The sequence below is a fragment of the Medicago truncatula genome, chromosome 4 (assembly GCF_003473485.1).
Source record: "Medicago truncatula cultivar Jemalong A17 chromosome 4, MtrunA17r5.0-ANR, whole genome shotgun sequence".
Classification (NCBI taxonomy): domain Eukaryota; kingdom Viridiplantae; phylum Streptophyta; class Magnoliopsida; order Fabales; family Fabaceae; genus Medicago; species Medicago truncatula.
In genome coordinates, this window is record NC_053045.1 from 46,991,854 (window position 1) to 47,016,525 (window position 24,672).

Below are 24,672 nucleotides of genomic sequence, written 5' to 3' on the forward strand. Positions count from 1 at the left end.
AAAAGTGATTTATAAAGACAGAGACTAAATCGATGGTTTCCTAAAAAAAAAAGAAGAGGATTAGAAGGGAGGGAGAGAGAGAAAAGAGAAAGAGAAAGAGGACTAATGTTGGATGAACTCTAAAATTATTTTGGACAAAATGGTTACGTAATATACTAATATTGCATTAACATAGTAGATTGTCACGTAAGCGGTTCACATATCACTTCATCCACTCTAATGGAAAAATAAATGGATTTACTATTTTGATAGACACAGTTCAATTTAAGAAGCATTTTTACAATTTTAGCAAATCTTGGCGAATAAAATTCTAAATCTTTACAATGCAATTTTTCTTTTTGATTTTAAGAAGTAAAAATGGAATTTATTAAAATCACAATGAATTCTAACCAGCACAAGGAATGTTAGATTATGAGTCACAAAATAGAACATACAAAGAAAAACAAAAGTTGTACTAAAACTCTTGCACCAAAATTATTATTCTTATTGTTTTTAAAATACATTCTTCTCTGCTTAACTTTCATATCGTATCCATCACAATTATTCACTATACAAGTTTCCTTCTCCTCCCTTTCAAAAAAAAAAAAAGTTTCCTTCTCTTTATTAACAATTTAAGAAACACAAAATTATAAAAAATGAGAACTAAATATTTTTATTAAAAAGTAAACGGACCTAAGCTACTTACCACATACAAGACCAAGTTCCTTACTACCTAACCTCCCCTGGAGGCCTGGACAACTAGTTATATATTCCTTTAATTTTTTGGTCCTTGCTACCTAATTTCTGTATCTGTTGGACATGAGCTAATATATGCTTTATTTATCTTTTTATTCTGTGAGCAACCTAGTGCCTCCCACGTTTATAAGATTTACAAATGTTCAATGAATATCATTGAATGATATTTTCCTTCAAAAAAAATAAAAAATGATTGAATGATATTTCATTTTCTATTTACTATTAGCATAGCAGTTAACTAAAGAACTTTATTTTCCAACATGTCTCCCTGGCTTTGGTTGACAACAACACTGGCCTATATGATTTTTCATGGAAAAGAATCTATTATAGGTGAGCAAATTGGTAATATTTTAAAGTTTGATTGGATGCGTTTTTATTTTTTTTAAAAATCAAATTAATCCACTGAAATTGTTATTGAAGATAATCGAACATGATACTTTACACTTTAAGATTCTAGTCAACACCATTAAACAAACACAAATAGATTGGATGCGTTTTTATCTATCATCTAATCATTTAATATTTGTGTCATTTTCTATATTTAATATTTTTCAAATAAATTTAAGTTTTTCTTTTAAGTGTACACTCAATCAAATTTCAGAATATATCAAAGAAATTTTCTGTTATCCGGCTACTTCTTACCAACCGAGCCTTCTTAGCTGTACGAACATTTTTTTAGATATTACTTTAAATTATACTCCCTCCGTTTTAGTTTAATTGAACAATTTTCTCATTTCACACAGATTAAGAAAAATGTATAAATGAAAGAGAAAAAAAAAAGAATTTGAGTGTCTTTATCAAGTATTGGTGCATTCTTCTTTATCATAAATGTAAAGTAGAATATATTGAATTGAGAGTGGTGAAAGTAGTATTAATTAGAGTTATAAAAGGAAAAAATAGTTAATATTATATTGAAAAGTGAAATGGCTCAATTATTTTGTGACATTTTTTTTTTTTGTAAATGACTCAGTTATTATGGAACGGAGGGAGTATCGGTTAATGAAAATGAAAGGATTTGTATATTTCAAACGTTGATCGATTCAGTTAAAAAAAAATTAGCTCTTATTTTACGAGTTCAGACAACCAGTATAAAAATCTCGTTAGTGTCTGATATGTAAATATCTTTGTCGGCATATATGAACTTTGAAACCTACTTCCAAGAGTTTGTGAATCCAACCACATAAACTTTTTTTAAAAAAAATATATAATTTTTTTTTATGGTACCTACCTCACTCTTATCTATAAATTGGACACCTTTTTGGAGCTTTATTCTTCATCATCGAGAGTGGTTTCATAGTCAGAAAAAATATTAAGACAAGAACACAAGAGATGGCTATCAATAATGGAGAGGAACAACAAAACCAAATCATTGGACACACAGATCTTGCTCACAAGACTCTCCTTCAGAGTGATGCACTTTATCAGGTTCACTTTCTACAAGACCACAATTATTATCTATTTTAATTTAATAATTTTTTTTTGAGACATATAGAAATTTCACATATTGCACTAATCTTTGCTTACTTATAGGAAATCTTGTTCAAGATTTTTACTAGTTGCAATTTAAACTCATCAATTGCTAAGTCTCTTATATTTGCTAACACTTAAATTTTGCTTTGTCATAAAAAAAATAAAAAAACTTGTGCAGTATATACTTGACACAAGTGTGTTTCCAAATGAACACCCTTGCTTGAAGGAGCTTCGTGAGATGACAGAAAAACATCCTCGGTAAGATCATACTTTAATTGTTTGTCTCTCCTTATAAAGAAAGAAAAAAACAATTTTGTGTGTTCCATAATAAGTACTGAATGCTAATTTGGGAATGCTTATTTAGTTATTTTGACTTGTTTAAACTTTAAAGTTAGTGGATGGATATATATTTACTTTAATAAGGATAACGCATAAAATATGCAAAGTCCGCGGTTCAAATCTCCGACTATCCAAAAAAAAAAAACAAAGTAAAGGATAGTGATAATTGCTCATTTAATAATTAAGATTATGATTATCCTCTATAAAAATTAAGGTTATGATCAAATACATTTTTTTTTTCAGTAACTATATTATTGATGCAAAAATATATACTAGCACTAGTTTTTTCTTTTACACCTATACTTGTACTATATATATGTAATAAATTATGACATTATGAAATTTGTTCCAACCTCAAATCACATTTTCAAAGCATTCTCCATTTTGTGATCTTGTGCAAAGACCACACAATTTTGTGACTTTGTAAAAGGTGACTAATTAATTGATGGAGAAGTATGGATGTTTGTTTATAAATTGAGTTTAGTCTCAATTTTGTGACTTTACACCAATGTTTCGACCTCAAGCCATATTTATTAAGTAGTGTATGATTTGGGGTATTGTGCAAAACCTTCACGGTTTATTATGTAAAAGACATCTCACATACCCAGATGTGTTAGTGTTGTTCATAAATTAACTTTAGCCTTCAATTTCAAGCAAAGGAAGACTTTTTGTTGTATCAAAAGACTGGACGGGGACAAAATTATCAATATATTTTTGTTGTAACTTTAGCTTCTCAGAAAGACTATTAATTAATAATATACATGATGTAAACATAGGAACCTTATGGCCACACCTGCTGATGAAGGACAACTTATAAGGATGTTGATTAAGCTCATCAATGCAAAGAACACAATGGAAATTGGTGTCTACACTGGTTACTCTCTTCTCTCCACTGCTCTTGCTCTTCCTTCTGATGGAAAGGTAAGGCTCGACCTTATAAAATATAATTAAATTTTACTATTGCACTGCATATTACTGTCATTGTAATTGTGATATTTATTTTATTTAGTTAGGAACGGAGAGACATTATATTCCCTAATGAAATTCATACCAATAATAAAAATAATAATATTGTTCGTCAAACATCTAAGACCATCTCCAATGGGAGGGTCTTAAACATTTAAAACCCGGTACCTATTAGGTATCTCCATTGGGGTGAATTTTTTTTAAGGTCTTATAAGACTCGGGGTCTTATTAAGACCCCAACTTTAAGTAGGGCCCGCACTTTTTAATATTAAAAAATTAAAATGTAATGATATAAAGTTATTGATAGTTGATTAGTGGGTTTCATTTAAGAACTTTGTGTGAGATCTGAGTTGGAGGGATTTAATACTTATTAGGTACTAATATTAAAAAATTATAAATGAGTGATGTGTACGCGTGAGACCCATTTAAGAACCTAAAAATGGGTGTCTCCATTGTGTTTCATAAGAACATTAAAAACGGAGTCATGTGATGATGACATAGCGAACCACTCTTCCGTTTTTTACTAAAAAAAAAAAAAAGAGTTGTTAAAATCTTAAATTAAATAGGCTGAAGTTTGTTAAGAATTGATATTGAACGGCACATAATTATTATTATTTTTGTTTAAGTAAGAAGGAATACATATATAATTAAAATTAAATATCCTCCTAACTAATCATCATGAAATAATGATTAACTCATGATTGATGATTAATTTTATCAGGTATTGGCTTTGGACGTGAGTCGGGAATACTATGAGCTGGGATTGCCAATAATTGAAAAAGCTGGAATTGCTCACAAAATTGACTTTAGAGAAGGACCTGCTCTCCCTCTTCTTGACCAACTTATTCAAGACGTGCGTTTGCATCATTTGCCACCAACTTTATTTCATCCATGCACGTTTTACAACCTTAGGATAAAAAAAATTAATTGAATTGGTGTCCATTAATTTTGCAGGAAAATAACAAGGGGGCATTTGATTTTGTTTTTGTGGATGCTGATAAGGATAATTACTTAAACTATCATGAGAGGATAATTGATCTTGTTAAAGTTGGAGGATTGATTGGATATGATAATACTTTATGGTTTGGATCAGTTGCTGTTCCAGATGATGCTCCTATGCTGGATTTCGTTAAACGTTTACGTGGTCATGTGATTGAGCTTAACAAATATTTAGCTAAAGATTCAAGGGTCGAGATTTGTCAGCTCCCCGTCGGTGATGGCATTACCCTGTGCCGCCGCATCAGCTGATCCCTCCTTTGTGATGATTAATTTGTGTGTATGAAGAATTTGGTTTCTTGTTATTGATATTGATCTTTGCTTCATTCTTGTCCATTGGAAAAGTTTGGTAAAGCTTAAAAGGATCCAAATGAATGTTTCACCTACTACGTACTTCTCACTTTTGTAATTTTTTATTTTATTATTATTTTTTTTTTTTATGTACTGGTGGCCAAACCCTATGGTTGTTGTATTTTTAATTTTTATTATTTCGTTCTTCAGTTGGATCTTTATAATATAATATTATTATGGCTTAATTGGACTTTTGGTCCCTTAAGTAATTTGTTGTTTTCATTTTGGTCTCATAATTTGTAAAATCAACGTTTTAGTCCCTCTTGTTTTGCTCCGTTAGTCAATTTAGTTCCCACCGTTAGCTTTTTAATGTCTAAAATTTTTGATTTGATTTTAACCATTTGATTGAGTGTCCATTGCGTTTAATAGTGGACCGTCAACACCTAATTGTTTTCACTTTCCATCATCTTCTCTCCATTTCTTTATCTTCCTCCTTCCCCTTCTTCATCTTCTTCAACACCACATTCATAAACATTCATACAAAACTCATAAAAAATTTCCAGAAACAACAACCATCACACAAAATAAAACAACATGATTGTAATAAAACAAGAAATCATCTCCTTGAATCTTGTTCTTCACTATTCATTTCACCACGTGAGACCAAAAACAAATATGATTAATTTCTGGAACAAATCATTTCAAATGGGTGAGTGAATTGAGAAGTAGAAACAAAATCTGATTGAAATCGAAGAAGTTGAAGTAGGAATGAATTAGGGGACAAAAAAAGAGAGATCTGAAAATGAAAATGGTGAAGAAGAACAACATAAAACAAAACCTTCTCTCTTCTCTTCCTCCTTCATTTTCACGACAACAAGACCGAACCCCAACAACCTTAAAAAAACCTCCAAACATCAGCATAAAAAAAACCACAATTTATAGTGATTTGTTAGTTTTCAATATGTTGAACTAACTTTAAATTAACAAATCTAGGATGAAACTAACTATGTTAATTTAACGGTTTGTTGATTCCTTTATAAAGTTCATGAATAATTGTTTTATGCATGAATTCACCTCAATACACACCAACTGTCACACCTAGTCGGGATTCGAAAAGATGGTGTAACGATTGTTTATGATGGATGACCGGAATGAATTTATAAGTTTGTGTTGATAGATATTGAAATTTATGGGTATGAGTTTGTGTTTAAAACATGTGATAGATCTGAAAATCATTCATGATTTTGAGTGTTGTTATGTTTTTTATTTGTGATAGATTTGTTTTTTTTTTCCTTCTGGATTTTGGATTTTTGATGAAGAGGGTATGAAGATGAGGTAGAAGATGAAGGAAGGAGATGATGAAATCCGAAAAAAAATTAGCTATTGATGGTATACCGTAAGATACAATAGATGTTCACGATCTAACAATCACTTTTTCATAAAAAAATATTGAATGGTTAAAATTAAAAGAATTAATAAGATCTATGGTGGACCACATTATTTTTATTTCACTTAAGGCATTTGAAGTTAAAGTTAACGGTTATGGACTAATTTGACTAACGGAGACATTGTTTAGGGACCAAAACGTTAATTTTACGAGTTATAGGACAAAAATAAAAACAACAAATTACTTAGGGGACCAAAAGTCCAATTAAGCCTATTATTATCTACTTCTATCTAAAATATATCATTCTCTCATAATAAGAACTCTAGTAAAATGTAAAAAAAAAAAAAAAAACTCTAGCAATACTCATAAAAAATAAGAAATACTCTAGCAATACCGATGCATGTCATCCTCATAATATTCTTCTAGACTTGATTTTGATTTCTTTACTATTGGCTTAATTTTTAATATAGCAAAATGATTAGATGTATGTGTGCATTTTTTTTTACACAAGATACGTATAAATTGAAAAAAACCGTGGATATCAAAACTTTTCTCCGGTCGTCAAACATAACATGTTCAAGTAAGAGAGCGCTCTTGGATAAATATTCTCTCAATCATCTCTAGTAATTCTTTTTATAATATAATCGATTTTAATGAAAGTAATTGATAATTGTGACTTTTACGCAATACAGTTTAATTTATATGCACTTTTAGACTCCTTCTTCTTTTTTATTTTATAAAAACTAGATTTTCCACCTGTGCTGCCGCACGGGTCATATACATTGTAGATATAGTAGACAAAAACAAATTTTAATATATATCAAAGAGAATGAAATATGTGGTCCCAAATATATCAAGATGTTGGAATTCGAACCTCAGATACCACACTTATTCACCTTAAAAATATTAATTTTTATCAATCATGTGTTACTTCATTCTTTTGTTAAAATTATATGTCAATGTTATATTATTGGTATGTTACTTCATTTTTATTTTTTTTGACAAAATGTTACTTCATTCTTTTGTAAAAATTATATGTTAATGTTATATTATGTACCTAAAAATAGCTCATTCTTAACCTCAACATGTAAAATGTTTTATTTAAATAATTTTCCTTTTATCGAATATTTGGCCTTTACCGTAAATGATACCCTTTAACTGTTTGTTGAAATGTTTCTTCCACCTGTTTATATAGATTGCAAAATTCTGGTGCATTTTGTGGTAGATATTTAACAAAGAGAGTTCAGTTCTAATTTGGATGAAAAGTGTAATATTAACAAAAAAAATGTTGCTATAATCTTTCAAAACCCTTTTATTCCAATAGGGCGATTTGTTTTGTTGAAGAAATAGGGTGATTTGTGTTGAAGAAATAGGGGAAATAAAGCGATGTCGATTTTCTTTGTTCATAAAAATAGGAGATTAGGTGTGAGCATTAGGGTTGTTCATGAAAATAGGAGATTAGGTGTGAGCATTAGGGTTAAAACAGTAAAATTATGCAATAGGGTTTAGGTTAAAATTAGGGCTTACGGGTTAACTTTAATATATAAGAAGATTAGGTGTGAGCATTAGGGTTGTTCATGAAAATAGGAGATTAGGTGTGAGCATTAGGGTTAAAACAGTAAAATTATGCAATAGGGTTTAGGTTAAAATTAGGGCTTACGGGTTAACTTTAATATATAAGAAGATAAGAAGGTTAGGTGTGAGCATTAGGGTTCTTCATGAAAATAGGAGATTAGGTGTGAACATTATAGTTAAAACAGTAAAATTATGCAATAGGTTTTAGGTTAAAATTAGGGCTTACGAGTTAACTTTAATATATAAGAAGATTAGCTAACTTTTTTTTTTAAGAAACTAAAATGGATTAAATTACTGAAAGTCTGAAGAATTCAGCACAAGCAGTGCCAAAACCCAAGCTGAAAGAGTTAATTACAAGAATGTCAAAACGGCCAAAACAGGAACAAAAAAGGCTACTCTGTTACATAAATATTCGCAGGCAAGGTAAATGGTTCAACCACCATGAATGGTAGGAGAAAACAAAACTTGGGTGGTTCGCTTTCAGTCACCAGTATGATTGAAGCTTAATTTTATCTAACAATTGATTAAAAGAAGCTTCTTTTTGGTGGAATATTCGAGCATTCCTTTCAAGTCAGATCACCCACACACAAGATAGTCAAATAAGATTAAGAGCTGAGCGTTTGCTGTTAGAAAAGCCGCTAAAGGTGCCAAATTGATATAAATGATCTGATACATTTTCAAGAAACACTAAGTGGTAACCAAGCCAATGAGAAATACCATACCAAAGTTTGCCAAAAAAATCACAAGAGAGGAATAAGTGTTTTGCATCTCTATCATGCCGGATCCAGCCACGCATAAATGCACATTCGGATGTAAAATGTGTCTTTTGATTAAATTGTCCGTTGTTGGTAATCTATCACGTAACAAGCGGCAAGCGAAGAGGCTGATTTTCAGAGGCACTTCCTTATTTCAAATTTCAGTCATGTGTGTAACCGCCAAATTGTTACTGGCGAATGTCAATAGATGATTATAAGCACTTGCGATGTTATAACAGTTTGAGGCATGCAAGCGCCAAATCCACCTGTCATAATTAGTAGGCTGCAAAACAATATTAGATAAAATATCACAACATTCTGCCAAACTTAACCCTCAACCCCCCCCCCCCCCCCCCCCCAAAGAATACATTCCAGCCACCGTTGCCATTTTATTAGTAGCAAGATCAAAAAGGCGGCTGAAACTATTCTTCAAAACTAGCCCGTCAATCCAAGGATCCCACAAAAATAAAGTTTGGGCACCCTCTCCTACCTACCACCCAACATTATCATCAAACCAACTCCCACACCAGCCCCATTTTTAACATTTATCAAATTATTCTACCAAACAGAGTTAAACCGCCCCTCCTTGGCGATTTTACCTTCTACCTCTCCGCATCTAGCTGATAAAACTCTATACCACAAACTCCTATTTTCAACCCGCATCCGCCAACACCATTTACCAAGTAAAGCTAAATTAAATTCCTGAATCCTTCCCACTCCTAAACCTCCCTCCTCCTTTTTGGAACAAATAGTGTCCCAGTTAATCCAAGAAATTTTCCTAACCTCTTCACAACCCCCCCCCCCCCCCCCCCCCCCCAAAAAAAAACAATTAAATATAGATTCAAGGGAAGAAATGATACATGCGGGAGCTTTGAAGAAGGACAGAAAGTAGATCGGAAGAGAGGACAAGACAAACTTTATGAGAACTAAACGGCCACCCAACGAAATATTTCTACTCTTCCAACCTGATAATCTTGATTTAATATGGTCAATCAACGGTTGTCAAATTTTTTTTTTTCGAGGATCACCACCTATAGGCAACCCCAGATAAAGGAAGGGGGCTCTTCCCAATTTACAATTAAGAACAGAGGTTGCCTCTGCCAACCAAGAATCATGAATATTAACACCAACTAACATACTTTTGTGGAAGTTCACCTTCAGAGCTCTAATATTGGCCCAGCTTCGTTCCCCAATCAACAAGGTGTCATCAGCAAATTGAAGATGAGTGATGGAGACATGATTATTTGCTCCAACCTTGTAGCCAGAGAACAGGCCAACTTCTACTAGAGCCTTCATCATGACATTTAGCCCTTCAGCTGCTATTAAAAATAGAAAAGGTGAAAGAGGGTCACCTTGTCTCAACCCCCTTTCAAATTTGAATTCATCTGTTGGGCTACCATTAACCAGAACAGAAGTTGAGGCCGTACTGACGCATTCCTTAATCCACTTACGCCATAAGGTAGGAAAATTCATTTTTTTCATGACAACTTCAAGGTAGGACCAATCAATGGAATCAGATGTTGGACAAAAATATGAATAATGCACTCTATATTCATATTTTTTCATATGTCCAACAGTCAAAGTATTTGGAGAAGGATTCATTATTTTAATATGTTATACAATATTGCAGACAATGAATCAGATGTCTTTGTGGTAATTGTTTAAATTCTGCAGCTGCTCACCATAGAAAATACACCTACTTTCGCCGCCATTATACGAAATATCTGGAAACAACATAAAACAATAACATCTGAAACAACGTTGCTGAATTGTAGAGCCATGTTTTTGCTTGTGAAGTGGATCAAACTGCAAGCTAGAACGCAGCCTGTGAGATGCTCAGAATCGAGGCTCACACCAGCACAGAGCGGCAACTACTGTAAGGTGGACGGAGCCATCAGTAGGAAGATTTAAATGCAACGGCGATGCAGCCTTAGACACCGAGAGTAATAAGGTAGAAATTGGCGTATGTGTCAAAGATGATAATGGTGGATTTGTTTTAGCCAAAATTGAACGGTTGTCGCCAAGATGTTATGTTCATGTTGGGGAAGCGCTTGTTTTACTACTATTACATTCAATTGGATTCATGAGCTAAATTTGAGATCAGATGATTTTGAGTTAGATTCAAAGGTAGTTGTTGATAGTTTCGTCCTTTTCAACTGACTTAGGTGATTTTGATGACATTATACGCCATTGTAGAAACTTATTTTCATCTTTTTATTAACACTGTCACTCTAGTGTTAAGTGTGAGGAGACAAGTGAATGACCCCTCACGCTCTTGCAAAGACGACCACATTTCAAGTTAGTTTCCAAATTATGGTAGAAATACCTCATTGAACACATTTTGATTAGTAAAATGTTATAAGTTTTCTCCCGTAATAGTGATTCATTTTTTTTTTTTTTTTGTAGGGATTGGGATGACGGCCCTTTCTTTTTTGCCTTGCAATTATAAGTTTATTACATACCTGCTTTATTTTAAATTATACTAAATGTAAAGAGTAAAATGTTTTAGTTAAAATAATAAGCGTAAAATTGACGGAAAATATGATAAGTTTTAAGCTCAAACGTTATTTGAAGTAACTTATCAATAAAAGTTATAAGCTCGTATTGAAATGAGTGAATATTAAAGCTTGTAACCAAAATAAAAATAAAAATATATCATCAAATGATGGGACTAAATTGTGTTCTAATTTAAAAGTGAACCAATAAACATATTTTTATGAATTTCTCTTCCCTTTCCCTTTAGTTTTTACATTACATTTTCATTTTAAGCTTTTTTTTTCCTTGACCCTCATGTTCTCATGAGCACGAACATCGCTGGTCTGGAGTTAAGCCGAAATGTAAGTAAAATCTAGCCAATAATTATTCTAACTAAGATTCAAACTCAGGTTCTCCTGAATCCTGAACATTTCGTCCTTGATGAGTTCATTAACTACTTAAACTCAATCATTTGATTCATATCTTATAAGTTAAGAGTGAACCAATAAAAAATATCCATATCCTAAATAACATAATGAAATAAATATCCTAATTTCCTAAAGGCATAGAAATCATGTACAGAGTGACAGACACAACATAAAGAAGGAAAAGAGTGTACTTTGCCACAGGATATCATTGGTCAAGTCATCTGTTCTTATGCATATGCAGTCATTACTGAAACATATAAATGAACCCCTCCATGATACATCTGAAAGCTTATAAAGCAACAACAGTATTGAATTCAATTATACTTTAAAATCATTAATACAGAAGTCACAACTTCAATCAGCATAAATCATTAACACAGAATTCAATTATTTGGCATAAGTAACTCTTCCACTTTTTTTGAAACCATTGGAAAAATGAACTCATCACCATAAACAGTAACAGCTAAGTTCATTTTGGGTATGTTAGGATTGGCTTAATTGAGCTTATCTAATGATGTAAACACATGACTGTTTAGGAGAGCTTATGAAAACAGTTTATGACATGTAACATGTTTATAATTGGTTTTCAGTTTATTTTCATAAGCTCTCCAGGATAGCTTATAAAAACATATAACTAATGAAAACAGTTTGACATTGTTTTATCTTTTGTAATAGAAATAGCTTAGTTATACATAAGCACTTATATGATAAGTGGTTATGCCATAAGCGCTTAAGTATGCTGTTTATACAAACAAAGGTGAAAAAGCTACCAATTATAGCTGGTGGAATCACAAACTTCACAGGAGGGAGAAAAAAACATTTAATCCAACTTGACCGTGATATGATTGATGAGTAAGTGTTCTATATAACATGTAAAATTTGTAGTATCATTAAAGCACCTAAATGAATTCAATTCAAAAGAATTTGATTACCTAATCATAGCTGGTCCATTAGATCCACATCAATAAAAGAGTGCAATGACAGAAAAGAGTGAAAGTTTAAGCATCCAAAAAAGTTGCAATATTTAGAACTTGATTTCTACAGCCAAAGAATATAACATACCTGAACTGCTTATAGCTCAGATAAGATCTTGATCTCACTTGATTACATTTTACCACAGATGACTTAAATATCCATGAATTTAGCCTAAGCATAAAGAAAAGCTTATCTAGCGTAGGTTTGGATATACGGTGCAAACACCTAGACACAGGGTTAACTCAAAGCTAGTACCTTTAGCACAAATGCAAGGTGACACCGGCGGAAGATAAAGCTTCCAAACACATTACAAATTTCCTAACCTAGCAACAGTTCCATGAATTTCATAGCTCGAGCCATATGATAATGCTTAGTGATCATAGTTTCAACAAGACTGCAATAAGCAGGAAGTAAAACAAGAAGACAAACACGCAATTTGGGTAATGGACAGGCGAAGCAGATTTAGAGAACTGAACAGATCCATTAAAGCTTCCAACTCCACCAGTGTTGCTCACTGGACTTGTATTAGGTACAGAAATGTTCTTGCAAGATCCAAAGGACGCACCTGCCTGCAAAATTCAGTAATCGCGTAACCGTTAAACATGGTTAAAATGAAATTTTGAGATACAATCAATTCAAACATATTAATGATGTTTTCAGCACTTTCAACACAAATACACAATGAAAATTCACCTTCACCCTCAAGTGACTAAACCTTTCTTGTCTATCAAATTATTGTCAGTTCAAGAATTATAGAAACAGATTTATATCAGTGTTGTCAATCGCATATCACTGAAAATAGCTGATTGTTCGAAACCTGACAATATTTTGTACTATTACAAAACAATAGCAATTTGTTCAAATTCCACTACGCTATAGCGCTACTGCGGCAACATTTGACAGCACAGATTTATACCCCAAAAAAATGTGGATGAACATTAAATGAGGTGACTGACTGACCAATTATCTGATCCTATGTTTGGAAGGACAATTTATATTACCGTGATCTAATGTTCAACAAAACATAATCAAGCTTCCAAGAATATCCTCTGGATATTCTTCTCATGTGAACAAACATTTCAAATAAATTATTATTAAAGTTTGTAAATTATCAAAATCTGGAAAATTTCTACAGGGTGTAAAACAATAATCAAATAGGTTTCCAGTTATTAGTTTGGGAATAGAAGACACACAGCAACAAGTAATTAAAAGAAATCTGAAGCTTCAGACGCTAACGGTAAAGGCAAGAAACATAGCCAAACCTGACAAGCAGCAACTGTACTGCATCCACACAATGAGTGGCCATTCATTTTATCCACAATATCAAAAACACCGCCTCCATCACTCCTCTGCATCAAATTTCAATCAGAATTAAATTGTTTGCGACGTGTGTGCTATATAAGTATCATAATAAGTTTCTATTAACAACAATGAACATTAAGGAATACCATGTAAAAGTTAACAGCTATGAAGTTAGGCACCACATTCCCTGCAGCTTTATAACATGTATTCACCATCTCAGCAAGTGGAGCGGAATGCTCTTTGCATGAGTCAGCTTGAACTGGATATGTTGGAAAGTAATTCATCAAGAAAAGCGACGAACTTTTAGAGTTTAATGCCTTTGATTCTTTCCTATGAGGGCAATTACCCTTCTGAACTCCGGGGTCTCCTGCTGAAAAACAAGTAAATTATGAGTCTTTTCATTACAAATCGTGTGTGTGTGTGTCTGTGTGTGTGTGCATCGAAATGATATTTTGCTTACACTCATTTTCAACCACGTGCTTCCACTGATAAGCTATTCCTTCTCCAGCTTCCTTCGAAGCATCAGAAGTGAAAACAACAAGTCGGTGATTTGCTTGAACCATCTCGGTTACAGTGGGCCAATCATTACCCTTTTTCGGCATCTTTGACACGGGAAACCAATACTTATCCAATCCAGCACTTGTGAAAAGATTAGTCAGCCCTTTTGGAGTATGTACATAGTCTTCGATTATGATGGTAACAATCTCAGTTGGATTTTGTGTCAAGAATGCTTCTACTTCTTTCAAAGTATTGATTGCAGGTTGCTGAAATCAAGAACATTTCAATGTAACCACGAAAGCACATAGCAACCACAAAATGCAATTTTAGATTGTAAAAGCAGTATAACAAAGAGGGCTAGAGTTAGATTACAAAGGCAGTGAAGTTAAAGCATTTCCCTTGAAACGAATGACAGAGCCAGATATCATTTTCAAAGTCGTACATATCCAACATTAGTCCTCGCACTCCATTCTATATCATCAAAAACAAACAGTAAACAAGTAATTAATTTCCCAAAACACAAAAATATACTTAAAAACACTGTCAAGCTGAATTATAATAAAATCCAACTTAATCCAAAAAAAGCATGCAATTAAAAACACAATACTGTTAACAATATACACATACCCTCAACTGATTAGTTACAGTGTCTTCTTGATTGTAAAAAGTTAGTCTTTGAACACCAGGCAGAGGCGGCGAATCGACAATGCTGAAGGCATTGTGAGTCACTATCCATGAATACTTGTTGAAGGGCAATCCATTCACCTGCAGCATGCCTCAAAAGCTAAATTATCATCACAATTACAATCACAATCACAGAAACACTTCAAATTGAAAAAGTCGTGTCTAGTATCTGACTCTGACACGTGTGGTTACATTCAATAATTCAAATATAGTTATTACCAGTGTCAACATGTCAGTGTCATGTCTAGTATCTGATTCCTATACATTCAACAATTCAAATATTCTCAAATTTTTACCAATGTCAAACATGTCAGCATCGTGTCCGGTGTCAGTATCAGTGCATCATATATCACAAAAAGCTTAAATTTTTTAACAACCCACTTGCTTTTTTTTAGCTACAAAAGTGAATGAAAGTCCCTAAAACAAAAAAGAAGGAACGTACAGCAGATGTGGGAATTACAGGTTGCCCTCTAGTACAGATGGGTTGGTTCAAACCCAAAGCAGGACAATTACCACAAAAAAGCCCCGACCCACAATCCGTAGCAGCAGAACAAGCTTCCAAAACCTGCTAAATTCAGCTAAGAATCAAAGAAAGAATGCAAATTTTGATGGATCTCTTGAGTTGAAAGGAAAAAACAGAACCTGGCAATTGCCGTTAGAGCAAGCGGTGGAAGAGGTGAAGAAAAGGGAAGAGATGAGTGGTAAAAGGAAGAAGATGGTGGTAGTTAGTGCTCTGCATTTTGAACGGTAATGTGAATACATGGTAGGTAACTTTTGCAGAAAAGCACTATGAAATGAACCAAAGATAGATAGTTCAAGTGTTCAAGTTATAGTGATGGGTAATTATCACTTTCTTGTATTTTTAAAATAGTTTTTGATTTTACAATTTGTTAATTCAATTATGTACAATTATGTCATGTATTTTTATATTTATAGAAAGAGGTAACAATACATAGTTTGATATATGTAAAATAATTATACAACAATGTAGTGTACATAGTTTTTTTTTTTTTAAGAAATGTAGTGTACGTAGTTAAAATATTTTTTATTTTATTTTATTGGATCAGGATCATTCAATTTCATTTTAAAAATTTGAAAGAGAAATAAGATAAGAATACATGTTAATTGGTAATGGATTAAAAATTTGGGGAAGACATTGTGGAAAACATGGTTTGCGTTAAAATAATTTTGTTAAGACATTGTGGACGACATGTTTGAGTGAATTTTAGAAATATTTTGAAGTTGTTTGTCTTGGGACAGCGTCCAACCAAGCACGAGGTTGTGGAGGACAAGTAAAATTCATGAATTATGATATTTGTTCAACCATATCTAACAACTTTGATGACAACTTTTATTTACTCTCTTTCTATTGGTCCAAAACAATAGAGAGAAAAAAAGGAAGAGAGAGATTAATAATATAATGTGAGTATGAGAGAGTGTCAAAAAGTTGTCAAAAAATGGATGTACATATATCATTTCTCAAAATTCATTTTAAAGTGAATAATTTCGAGGGGTGTTCATGGGTTGGGTCAACTCAGAAAATCCGGTCAAACCCACTCAAAAAATCTAAAAAAAAGGATTGGTTGGATAATTGGGTGGATATAGTTTTTCAAAATGGAAAACCCATAAAAATAAATGGGTTTATCCAAATCCAAAAAACCCACTTATCCAATAATGTTAATATTTTTTATATTTATTTTCATATAGTAGAAGAAAGTTATATTTCCAAAACATATACATTGTACCCTATATATTGAAAATCAAAACATACCAGAGTTACAAATCAAATTAATATGTTGCACTTTTTCGTTATTTTGATACTAATGCAATTTTATGCCATGTGACTTTAGTTTGTTGCAAATATTTTATGATGAAGTTTATTATTTGATATTCTATGATGCATAAAATTATAGCAAAATAAGTTAAACATTTTTTTTAAGAAAATTAAAAAGTAGAGTATTATTTTAAAACAAAATTATGAGGACTTTTCATTTAGTCATTTAATATTAAAAAAAATAGAAAAATAAGTTGGGTAACCCATTACCCAATCCAACCCAACCCAAAACTCAGTGGGTTTGCCCAAACACACTCAATAGTATAACGGGTGGTTATTTTACCTCACCCAAACCGGAGAACCTTATTTGGTTTGGTTTTGAGTTTGGCCAAACCCAACCCAAACCCACCCACGAACACCCCTAATAATTCCTTCATAAATAAGCCAAAAAAAAAATCAATTCACAATTGGTAAGGATCTGTTTGACAAGACCATGAAACTAGCTTATAGCTTATAGTGGATAGATTATAAACCCGTTTGATAAAAAAACCCATGTTTGGTACTGTCCTTTTACAATGAGCTTATAACTTATTTCAGGAGTTTATAACTTATTTTTCAGACGATATTTCAAGTAACGTTTGATCTTATAACTTATTGTTTTTTCGTCCACTTTTACCCTTATTAATTTATTTTTGTAACAATATACAAAAAATGTATGTTGTTCTTGTCTTCATAAAAAATAGGGTGATAAAATGTCTTTTCGTGTCATTTTACATTTATAAGCTAGATAACTGTTTTTTTTTTTTTTTTTTTTAACAAATAAGCTAGATAACCGTTAATTTTACCAAACACTTTAATTAGCTTACCAGCCATCAAACCTTTAAACAACCGCAAAATCTTCAACAATATTCCAACCTTCATATTAACTTTCACAAAAATTCCTAACCCTTTTTACTTCAAACAAACTCCAAAACTCCAAATCATTTTACTTTGCAAAAACCCAATTATTTTAACTAATTTCAAAAGAAAACCCTCATGGCTAGGGGAGGAAAAAGAGCAAGAGAGTCAACACGCGAATAACACACTTATGATGAAAAGAAATTTTTTAGGGGAAAGGAAGCAATAATGTATTCAAAAATTTGTCACAAGCAACTTGTTGAAGAACATGCTTTCAAGAGAGGAGATTGCTTGGAAGTGGATGAAGAATTAAAGAGAAGAGGTTGGGAGAAGATGAATATCATGATTCAAGATTCCAATCATTCAATTGCAATTGAATTTCTTGTAAACACAATTTCTTTTTCTTGGAAAAGGAAGTGTGTGGGAATCATATGTTCATGGAAAATTGGTGCCTTTTGATGAGAATACAATCAACAATGTACTTGGAGTTCAAGCACCGAAAATGTGCCATGTTGAAAGAAGAAGGGTGGAATTGGAAGAGACTAGGGAAGAGGGACTTTTGAAGGAAATCAAGGATGCGTTGTGTGTACCCGAAGCGAGTTGGTTGAAGCATGTGGAAGGATGTTTTCCTAGAAAATTTTCTCAAAAGGATATGAGGCGACTAGCAAAAGCTTGGGGAACATAGTTTGTTTCTAATTTAGAAAGTTGTGGGAATGCTTCAAAATTCAAATTGGTCACCACGATTGGTGTACAAACAATTATTGAAAGAGAAGACATAAGCGTGGGGAGGATAATTGCAAATGACTTGAAAAGGCTACCCGATGAAAATCGAGCCTGATTTTGGTTGAGACATTGTAGCCTCATAAATGCTTTATGCAAGGCTACACACGTTCCGATTAAACCAACCATTTCACCACAAAGAAAGGCTAACAACATCGACAAAATGTGGTTTAAGAAACTCCAGGAGCCTATAGTCCAAGTTCTAAGACAAGTACCTCAAGAGAGAATTCCATCTCCACATCAAGCTCAAGAAGAAGAAAAAGTACCTATTTTGACTTAGTTTGGGTTATAAAGGATGGGAATGAATATGAAAAACTACACAATAATTTTTTTTTAGGTTATACTTGGAGGAATGTTATGAGATATATGCAATGAAGATAAGAAATTGGGAAGTTTTTTTTTTTTTTTCCTTCTTTTTTTCTTGACGTTGTTTTATAATTTGTTAGGTGCACGATAAACGTTACAATTTTTTTATATGGCTATAGTAAATCAATGGTGATTATGTTGATTAATGAAATGTGTTTGGTAAATTTTTCTGTCTAGTGTGGTTCATAATCCATTGTAGTCAAATATAATGCATTGTGGTGTGATCAATAATATAATGCATACACGGTTGAGTTACTATTATATGAAGTAAAAAATGTGAAAAGCTTTTGTAACTTAGTCACGGTTGAGCATATCCTAAACAAGTTCATACCAGATAAATGTAAAAAGCAACTTATTAAACAAAATGCAGTTACATTGAACAATCTTTACACAAGAATTGAAGAAGACACTAATAACAAAATTACAAGTCACATTACTTAGAAATTGGAACCAAGAACTCAACATCATTTGCCAAAGCCTCCAAAATCTCATAAGAAAGACAAATTTCAACATCTATACTACCTTCTTCAGCACCAGCAAAAACACTAATTTTTCCATTATTCTTATTACCACTCCCACTTCGAACCGCCACTGGCTTTCCCCAGCCAAAATCATTGCCAAAAACATCAAACCTCGGAGAACTGCTGATTGCCAACTTATTACCACCTAGCGAACTACCACTTTGGAACAACCTGCGTGTTCTCAACCAAGACTCGTAATGGTTCCTTATTTTCTCATCAGAATGTAACAAAATCATCTTGTTTATCTCCAAAGCAACTTTTCCGATTTCACACTCTAGAACCTCCCCGACTTTCATCCTCACACACACCATTAACCACTACTGCGTTTCCGAAATAATCTTCTTCCAAAGGTGGAATCATCCTTGGTCTAACATCTATAATCAACACATAGAAAACATCTTCTCGTGGATCAAGTTTTTTGCAACGAACAACGGAACGCCAAACATGAGATAATAGTGCTTGAAGCGAAGATATTTTAGTTTTATCTGTTTCGGCTTTTGCGTTTGCTTTTGATTTCAGTTCCTCGATTTTCTCCTTTGTGAAATGGAAGATTCTTTCAGCTAAACTTGGATTCTAAGCTTTCTTCTGGGAACCAACGTTGAAATGAAGGGAGTTTTGATATTTTGTGGGAACCTTTCAAGATTTGGGACCAAGAATTGACGAAATGCCAAAATGACTTGGCGTCTGCAACAATGTGGTTGCATGTGAATTCAATGAAGACGCCATTACTTAACTCCGTTACTTGGACTGCTAGAGTTGGTTTTGACGTAGCTTCGTAGTTTTTAACGCCGTTAAATGGAAAAAACGAGTGGACAATTAGAGGTGTGTAGTTGGATTGAAAGATGTCATCGACCGTTGTATTTTGTGTTGTGGCATGGACGAATAGGGCACCAAGGTTGTTGCAAATTATGGAACATGATGTGTTGTTGTTGTTTGTGGTCACGTTGTGTTGGGTGATTATAAGACGGCTTAAGGGTGGGAAATAAGAGAGTGTTGTAGAAAGTGTTTGTTTCAAATGGTTGATTTGGTTTTGGTTTGGAATGGGTTGGTGGAAAAGATGGCCTCTTTGGATGGTTTCAAGTGGAAGGAATTGGAGATCCCATGGTGTTAGATCAATTTTTTCATAATCACTTGAGTTGAGATTGTTATATTTCCTACGAGTAAATTTTATAAATTGAAGTTATTTTTTTAAATTATTCGAGTTTTTATAAGAAATAATAAAATTCATATTAGCATAAAAATACGTAAACAAAATCCGAAAAGTCGTTTTGCAAGAATCCTTTGCTTGATTATATGACAAATACTGAAGATTGTAATGAATATTCTAATGAGAAGGACGTTATTGACTGGTAATATTTTCAAATGTCTAATGATATCAAATAAAAATTATCAAAATTAATGTAAACGATACATTAACCCTAAACTCTTCGTTTGTTTGTTGTTATCATTTTGTTGCCCAAGGTGAGACCTAGGGTAGCCGCCTCTCTCTCTCTGTCGCTCTCTACCTTTCTCTCTAGACATTTTTAATTTGGGATACATTAACCCTAAACTCTTCGTTTGTTTGTTGTTATCATTTTACTACTAAATTTTTTAATAAAAGATGAAAAATAGAGATGCTGGTGTAAAATAAATAACTAATAAAATGAAAGTGATGAGAGAAAAGACACAAGAAGTCTAGTTCGTCCTAAAACAACAATGTCTACATTTAGTTTCCAAAGAAAAGATATCACCTATAAACCAAGAGATATCACCTCTTTTGAAACTTTGGGATCGCATCCAATACAAATAAGAAAAACAATGATTGAAACGATTACATCAAATGTGTAGATAAAACAACTTGAAGCGCAAATGATTACAAAATAAACTATATAGTATAAAAGCTCTCAAATAAAATAAAAATGATCAAGTGAGAAAAATAGCAATACGATTTTGAGAAGGAGATTTGATTCTAAGGAGATTTTGAGAAGGAGATTTGATTCTATCGTTTTGAGAAGTGAGAAAAATAGCGACGATTTCCTGATACATGTGGGATTGTTTCATTGCACAATTATTTGTTTATTTTCCATGTTTTACGTCATCCTCCCTTGTATACCGGCCAGCTGTGAATTTTGATTGGTTGATTGTTTATTCTAGATGATTTCGTGATGCTCCTCCTATATATATATATATATAGCATTGCTCTAATAGTAATGGTAATTTTAAAATTGTCTAGCTTGCTCTTTTATATAAAAAATTTGGTGTTACTATCTCTGTCTTTTTGTTTGAGTTTAGTCTCTAATTCTGTCTTTAATCAGTCTAGGTAGTCCCTGGGAATGGGATGTCTTTTTGTTTGTTGCTACAATGGTTGATGGATCCTTAGATTTTGGAGTGTTCTGTTCCGTTGTTTAGTTATGAGTATTGTTTTGATTTTTTGTTTAACAAAATTGGTTTTGCTATTGTATGTTGGTATATGCTTGTTGATATCAGTGTAAGTTTTTCTATGCTACTACCTGATTTTTATCAATGGAGGGTTTGATTTGGGATCGTATTAGAAGTGGCATTTTTTGGTTATAGGCTTCTTTTGAGGATTTATAGTTTGCATCTTGTGTCTCTTTACTAGTTGTATTAGGTTTCAGATTAGTAAACTGAATTCTTTGGTTTATACATGGAGGTGAAATTAAAGTATATAAGCACATAATATGATATACTCATATAAGTTTATTTATTTGATGTTTTCAAATTTGTTGCAGGTTTTTCAAAAGTGAAAAACCTCGTTGTCAACTTGTGGTGATGAAAGCTAAGAGGATTGAACGATGACATGTTTGAGGATATTGTTATTGCAAAAACTAGTGGGGTTATAGATGTGCACTACTTAGTGCGAAAATGAAGGCTTATTACCATTTTACTTCTTACGTTTACATGCTTTATTGGATGTAAACTTGTAATCGTTCTAATATGTAATTGAAATTGTGTTGCATAGTTCATTTCCAATATGAAATCAAATTTCAAATATTTGTATGATAACATATTTGGAGTTGCCAATCCGAATGAATTTTTAGTCTTCTAATATTGGTCAATTCACAATTTTTTAGAAGTCTAAGCAAAGACAAATTTAGTAGATTCACAATTATTTAGTCTAGACAATTTTGCAACATTTTTTACAACTTCTAGAAAAATATCCATGATAGAGTCCTTATACTTTAATAAGTGAGATGTGATCAACAATCAACCCACGTAATAGTCTCCATGCTTTAATGATATCTCACTTCACAATAAAGTATGACTACGATGGTATCTTATGTTTAATGGGGTCTCATGATTAAGTCATACTTAATGTTCAATTTAAACGGACTAATTATTCTAGAAATGTTATTATTTTAAAATATAAACATAATAAATAAATGCCTTAATTATTAATAAAGAATTATTCGATACAAAATATCAAGTTTTAATAAAATTATTGGTCTTCAAGGCTTACACTAACAATATGACTTCAAGCAAAAGAACTAACATAGAGAGAAAGGTAAAAACCAAAGTTGTGACACCGGAAAAAAAAATATCGGACAACAAAAATACTACATCAGATGTTGTTTATTGTATTTATACGATGAACACTGTTTTTTTCGATCACTTGATTTTTTTAAAAAAAATGTTTTTATAGAGGATTTTTGTAACACAAAAATTGAGTTGTGTCATCATTAATCACAAAAATGTACCATGTTAACTACTTTTTTTTTAACATAAATTATTAACCACTTTAACTACGTCATTATCCACAAGAATGCAAGACATTAACCATTTATTTTACATAGTTTTATAAAAATGACAAAAGTACATATATTTATAAAACAAATAGTTAATGCCTTTCATTTTTGCAGTTAATAAATTTTTTAAAATGTTTAATGAGATTTATGTTAAAAAAGTGGTTAACCTTGTGCATTTTTGTGGTAGAAAAATCCTCCTTTATAAGTACGGTTCATCGTATAAATACAGTAGTGAAAATACCTATGTGTTGTATTGTTGTCAAATTTTTGTATTCCAATAGCCTTATTGATGAAACTAAGAACCGATCTGCAGGTATTAGACAGTGATAGGATCCATGGACAGATGATCATTTCCCATAGCCTCCAAAATATCATAAGGAAGACAAACTTGAATATCAACACTACCTTCTTCTTCACCACCAAGCACAATAACTCTACCAATATTTCTTTTAAGTCCAACACCATTTCTAACTGCAATTGGCTTACCCCAACCAAAGTCATTGCCGTAATAATTGAACCGTGGTGAACTGCTTGCTATCAACAAATTACTTGATGATCTACCTGCCTCCGGTATAGACGGGGTTTTCAACCAAGACTCATAGTTATTCACTACCTTCTCATGATGAGATTGTATAGATATCACCTTGTTCATTTCCATAGCAATTTTACCAATCCCACTTTCCATTAATTCCCCTACTTGCATTATTACATATCCAGTTGCTCCGATTCCACTTCCAAAATAATTATCTTCTAACTTTGGACACATTCTTGTCCTACAATCTATGGGTAACACGAAAGCAGACCTTTCTTCTGGTTTAAGATTTTGTTTACTTATAATTAAACGCCAAACGTGACTTAAAAGCGCTTGCAATGAAGATATTATTATTTTCTCACTACTATTACTACTACTGATTTCTGCATTAGCTTTTGATTTGAGTTGCAGAATTTGTTCCTTACTAAAGTGGAAGATTCGATGAGACAAAACTTCACATTGTTGATTTTGTGCTTCATTCGTGAAAGGCTGTTTTTGTGCTTCCTTTGTGAAAGGAAACCTAATGGGACGGTTAATGTTGTTTGGAAACCAACGTTTGAAAGAAGGGATATTTGTTGGCTTATTAAAACCTTGTGAGATTTCAGCCCAAGAGTTGATGAAATGCCAAAATGACTTGGCGTCTACACCCACATGGTTAATTGCAAAACCAATGAAGATACCATCGATTAACTCTGTTACTTGTACTGCAAGTAATGGTTGTGATGTGCCTTTGTGATTTTGAATTTCGTTGAGTAAGAATAATGAGGAAACAATGGGAGGAACATACTTTGGCTGAAGGATGTCGGCAATGGCAGTGTGTTCAGCTTTGGCGTGTACAAACAATGCACCAGCGTTGTTGCAAATGATGGAACATGAGGCGTTGTTAGGTTCGTCGTGTTGTGTTATTACAAGACGACCAGCGAGTGGTGGAAAGAAGTTGAGAGTGGAGGAAAGTGTTTGTTTAAGATGGTCGATTTGGTTTGTATTGGGTTTATGGAAAAGAAGACCTTTTTGGATTGGTGCCATTTTAAGATATTTGAGATCCCATGGTGCTAAATCGATAATTGTGTGAGTTGAGTTGTCATCAACATGTTTTTTTGCTTGGATTGTAGTAGTTGAGATAACTAGAATCCCTGTCATGGTGTTGAGTGAATCAAGGGGAATGAATAGAATAAGAAATGTG

General features: G+C 32.6%; 4 protein-coding genes and 1 long non-coding RNA gene across 5 annotated transcripts; 2 read left to right on the forward strand and 3 right to left on the reverse strand.

The window, feature by feature from the left end:
- Positions 1-2,001: 2,001 nt before the first annotated feature.
- LOC25493461 (caffeoyl-CoA O-methyltransferase 2) lies at positions 2,002-5,047 on the forward strand. Its single transcript, XM_013601962.3, has 5 exons — positions 2,002-2,160; positions 2,384-2,463; positions 3,321-3,465; positions 4,232-4,363; positions 4,465-5,047. Exons 1-5 carry the CDS (start codon positions 2,065-2,067, stop codon positions 4,756-4,758), a joined length of 747 nt encoding a protein of 248 aa, XP_013457416.1. The 5' UTR covers positions 2,002-2,064; the 3' UTR covers positions 4,759-5,047.
- A 7,348-nt stretch (positions 5,048-12,395) lies between these two features.
- LOC25493462 (PI-PLC X domain-containing protein At5g67130) lies at positions 12,396-15,705 on the reverse strand. Its single transcript, XM_013601963.3, has 8 exons — positions 15,519-15,705; positions 15,319-15,441; positions 14,820-14,957; positions 14,565-14,663; positions 14,155-14,458; positions 13,841-14,064; positions 13,655-13,741; positions 12,396-12,961 (listed from the first exon to the last, which is right to left on the reverse strand). Exons 1-8 carry the CDS (start codon positions 15,636-15,638, stop codon positions 12,770-12,772), a joined length of 1,287 nt encoding a protein of 428 aa, XP_013457417.1. The 5' UTR covers positions 15,639-15,705; the 3' UTR covers positions 12,396-12,769.
- Positions 15,706-18,983: 3,278 nt separating this feature from the next.
- Positions 18,984-20,735, reverse strand: LOC25493463 (uncharacterized acetyltransferase At3g50280). The gene is made up of 2 exons (XM_039832787.1): positions 20,683-20,735; positions 18,984-20,368 (listed from the first exon to the last, which is right to left on the reverse strand). Exons 1-2 carry the CDS (start codon positions 20,733-20,735, stop codon positions 19,771-19,773), a joined length of 651 nt encoding a protein of 216 aa, XP_039688721.1. The 3' UTR covers positions 18,984-19,770.
- Positions 20,736-21,428: 693 nt separating this feature from the next.
- LOC112421028 (uncharacterized) lies at positions 21,429-22,235 on the forward strand. The gene is made up of 2 exons (XR_003010969.2): positions 21,429-21,681; positions 21,944-22,235. It is a non-coding gene; the product is annotated as an uncharacterized lncRNA (long non-coding RNA).
- Positions 22,236-22,902: 667 nt separating this feature from the next.
- LOC25493464 (protein ENHANCED PSEUDOMONAS SUSCEPTIBILITY 1) lies at positions 22,903-24,672 on the reverse strand. Its single transcript, XM_013601965.3, has one exon. The coding sequence runs from the start codon at positions 24,627-24,629 to the stop codon at positions 23,274-23,276; it is 1,356 nt and encodes a 451-aa protein (XP_013457419.2). The 5' UTR covers positions 24,630-24,672; the 3' UTR covers positions 22,903-23,273.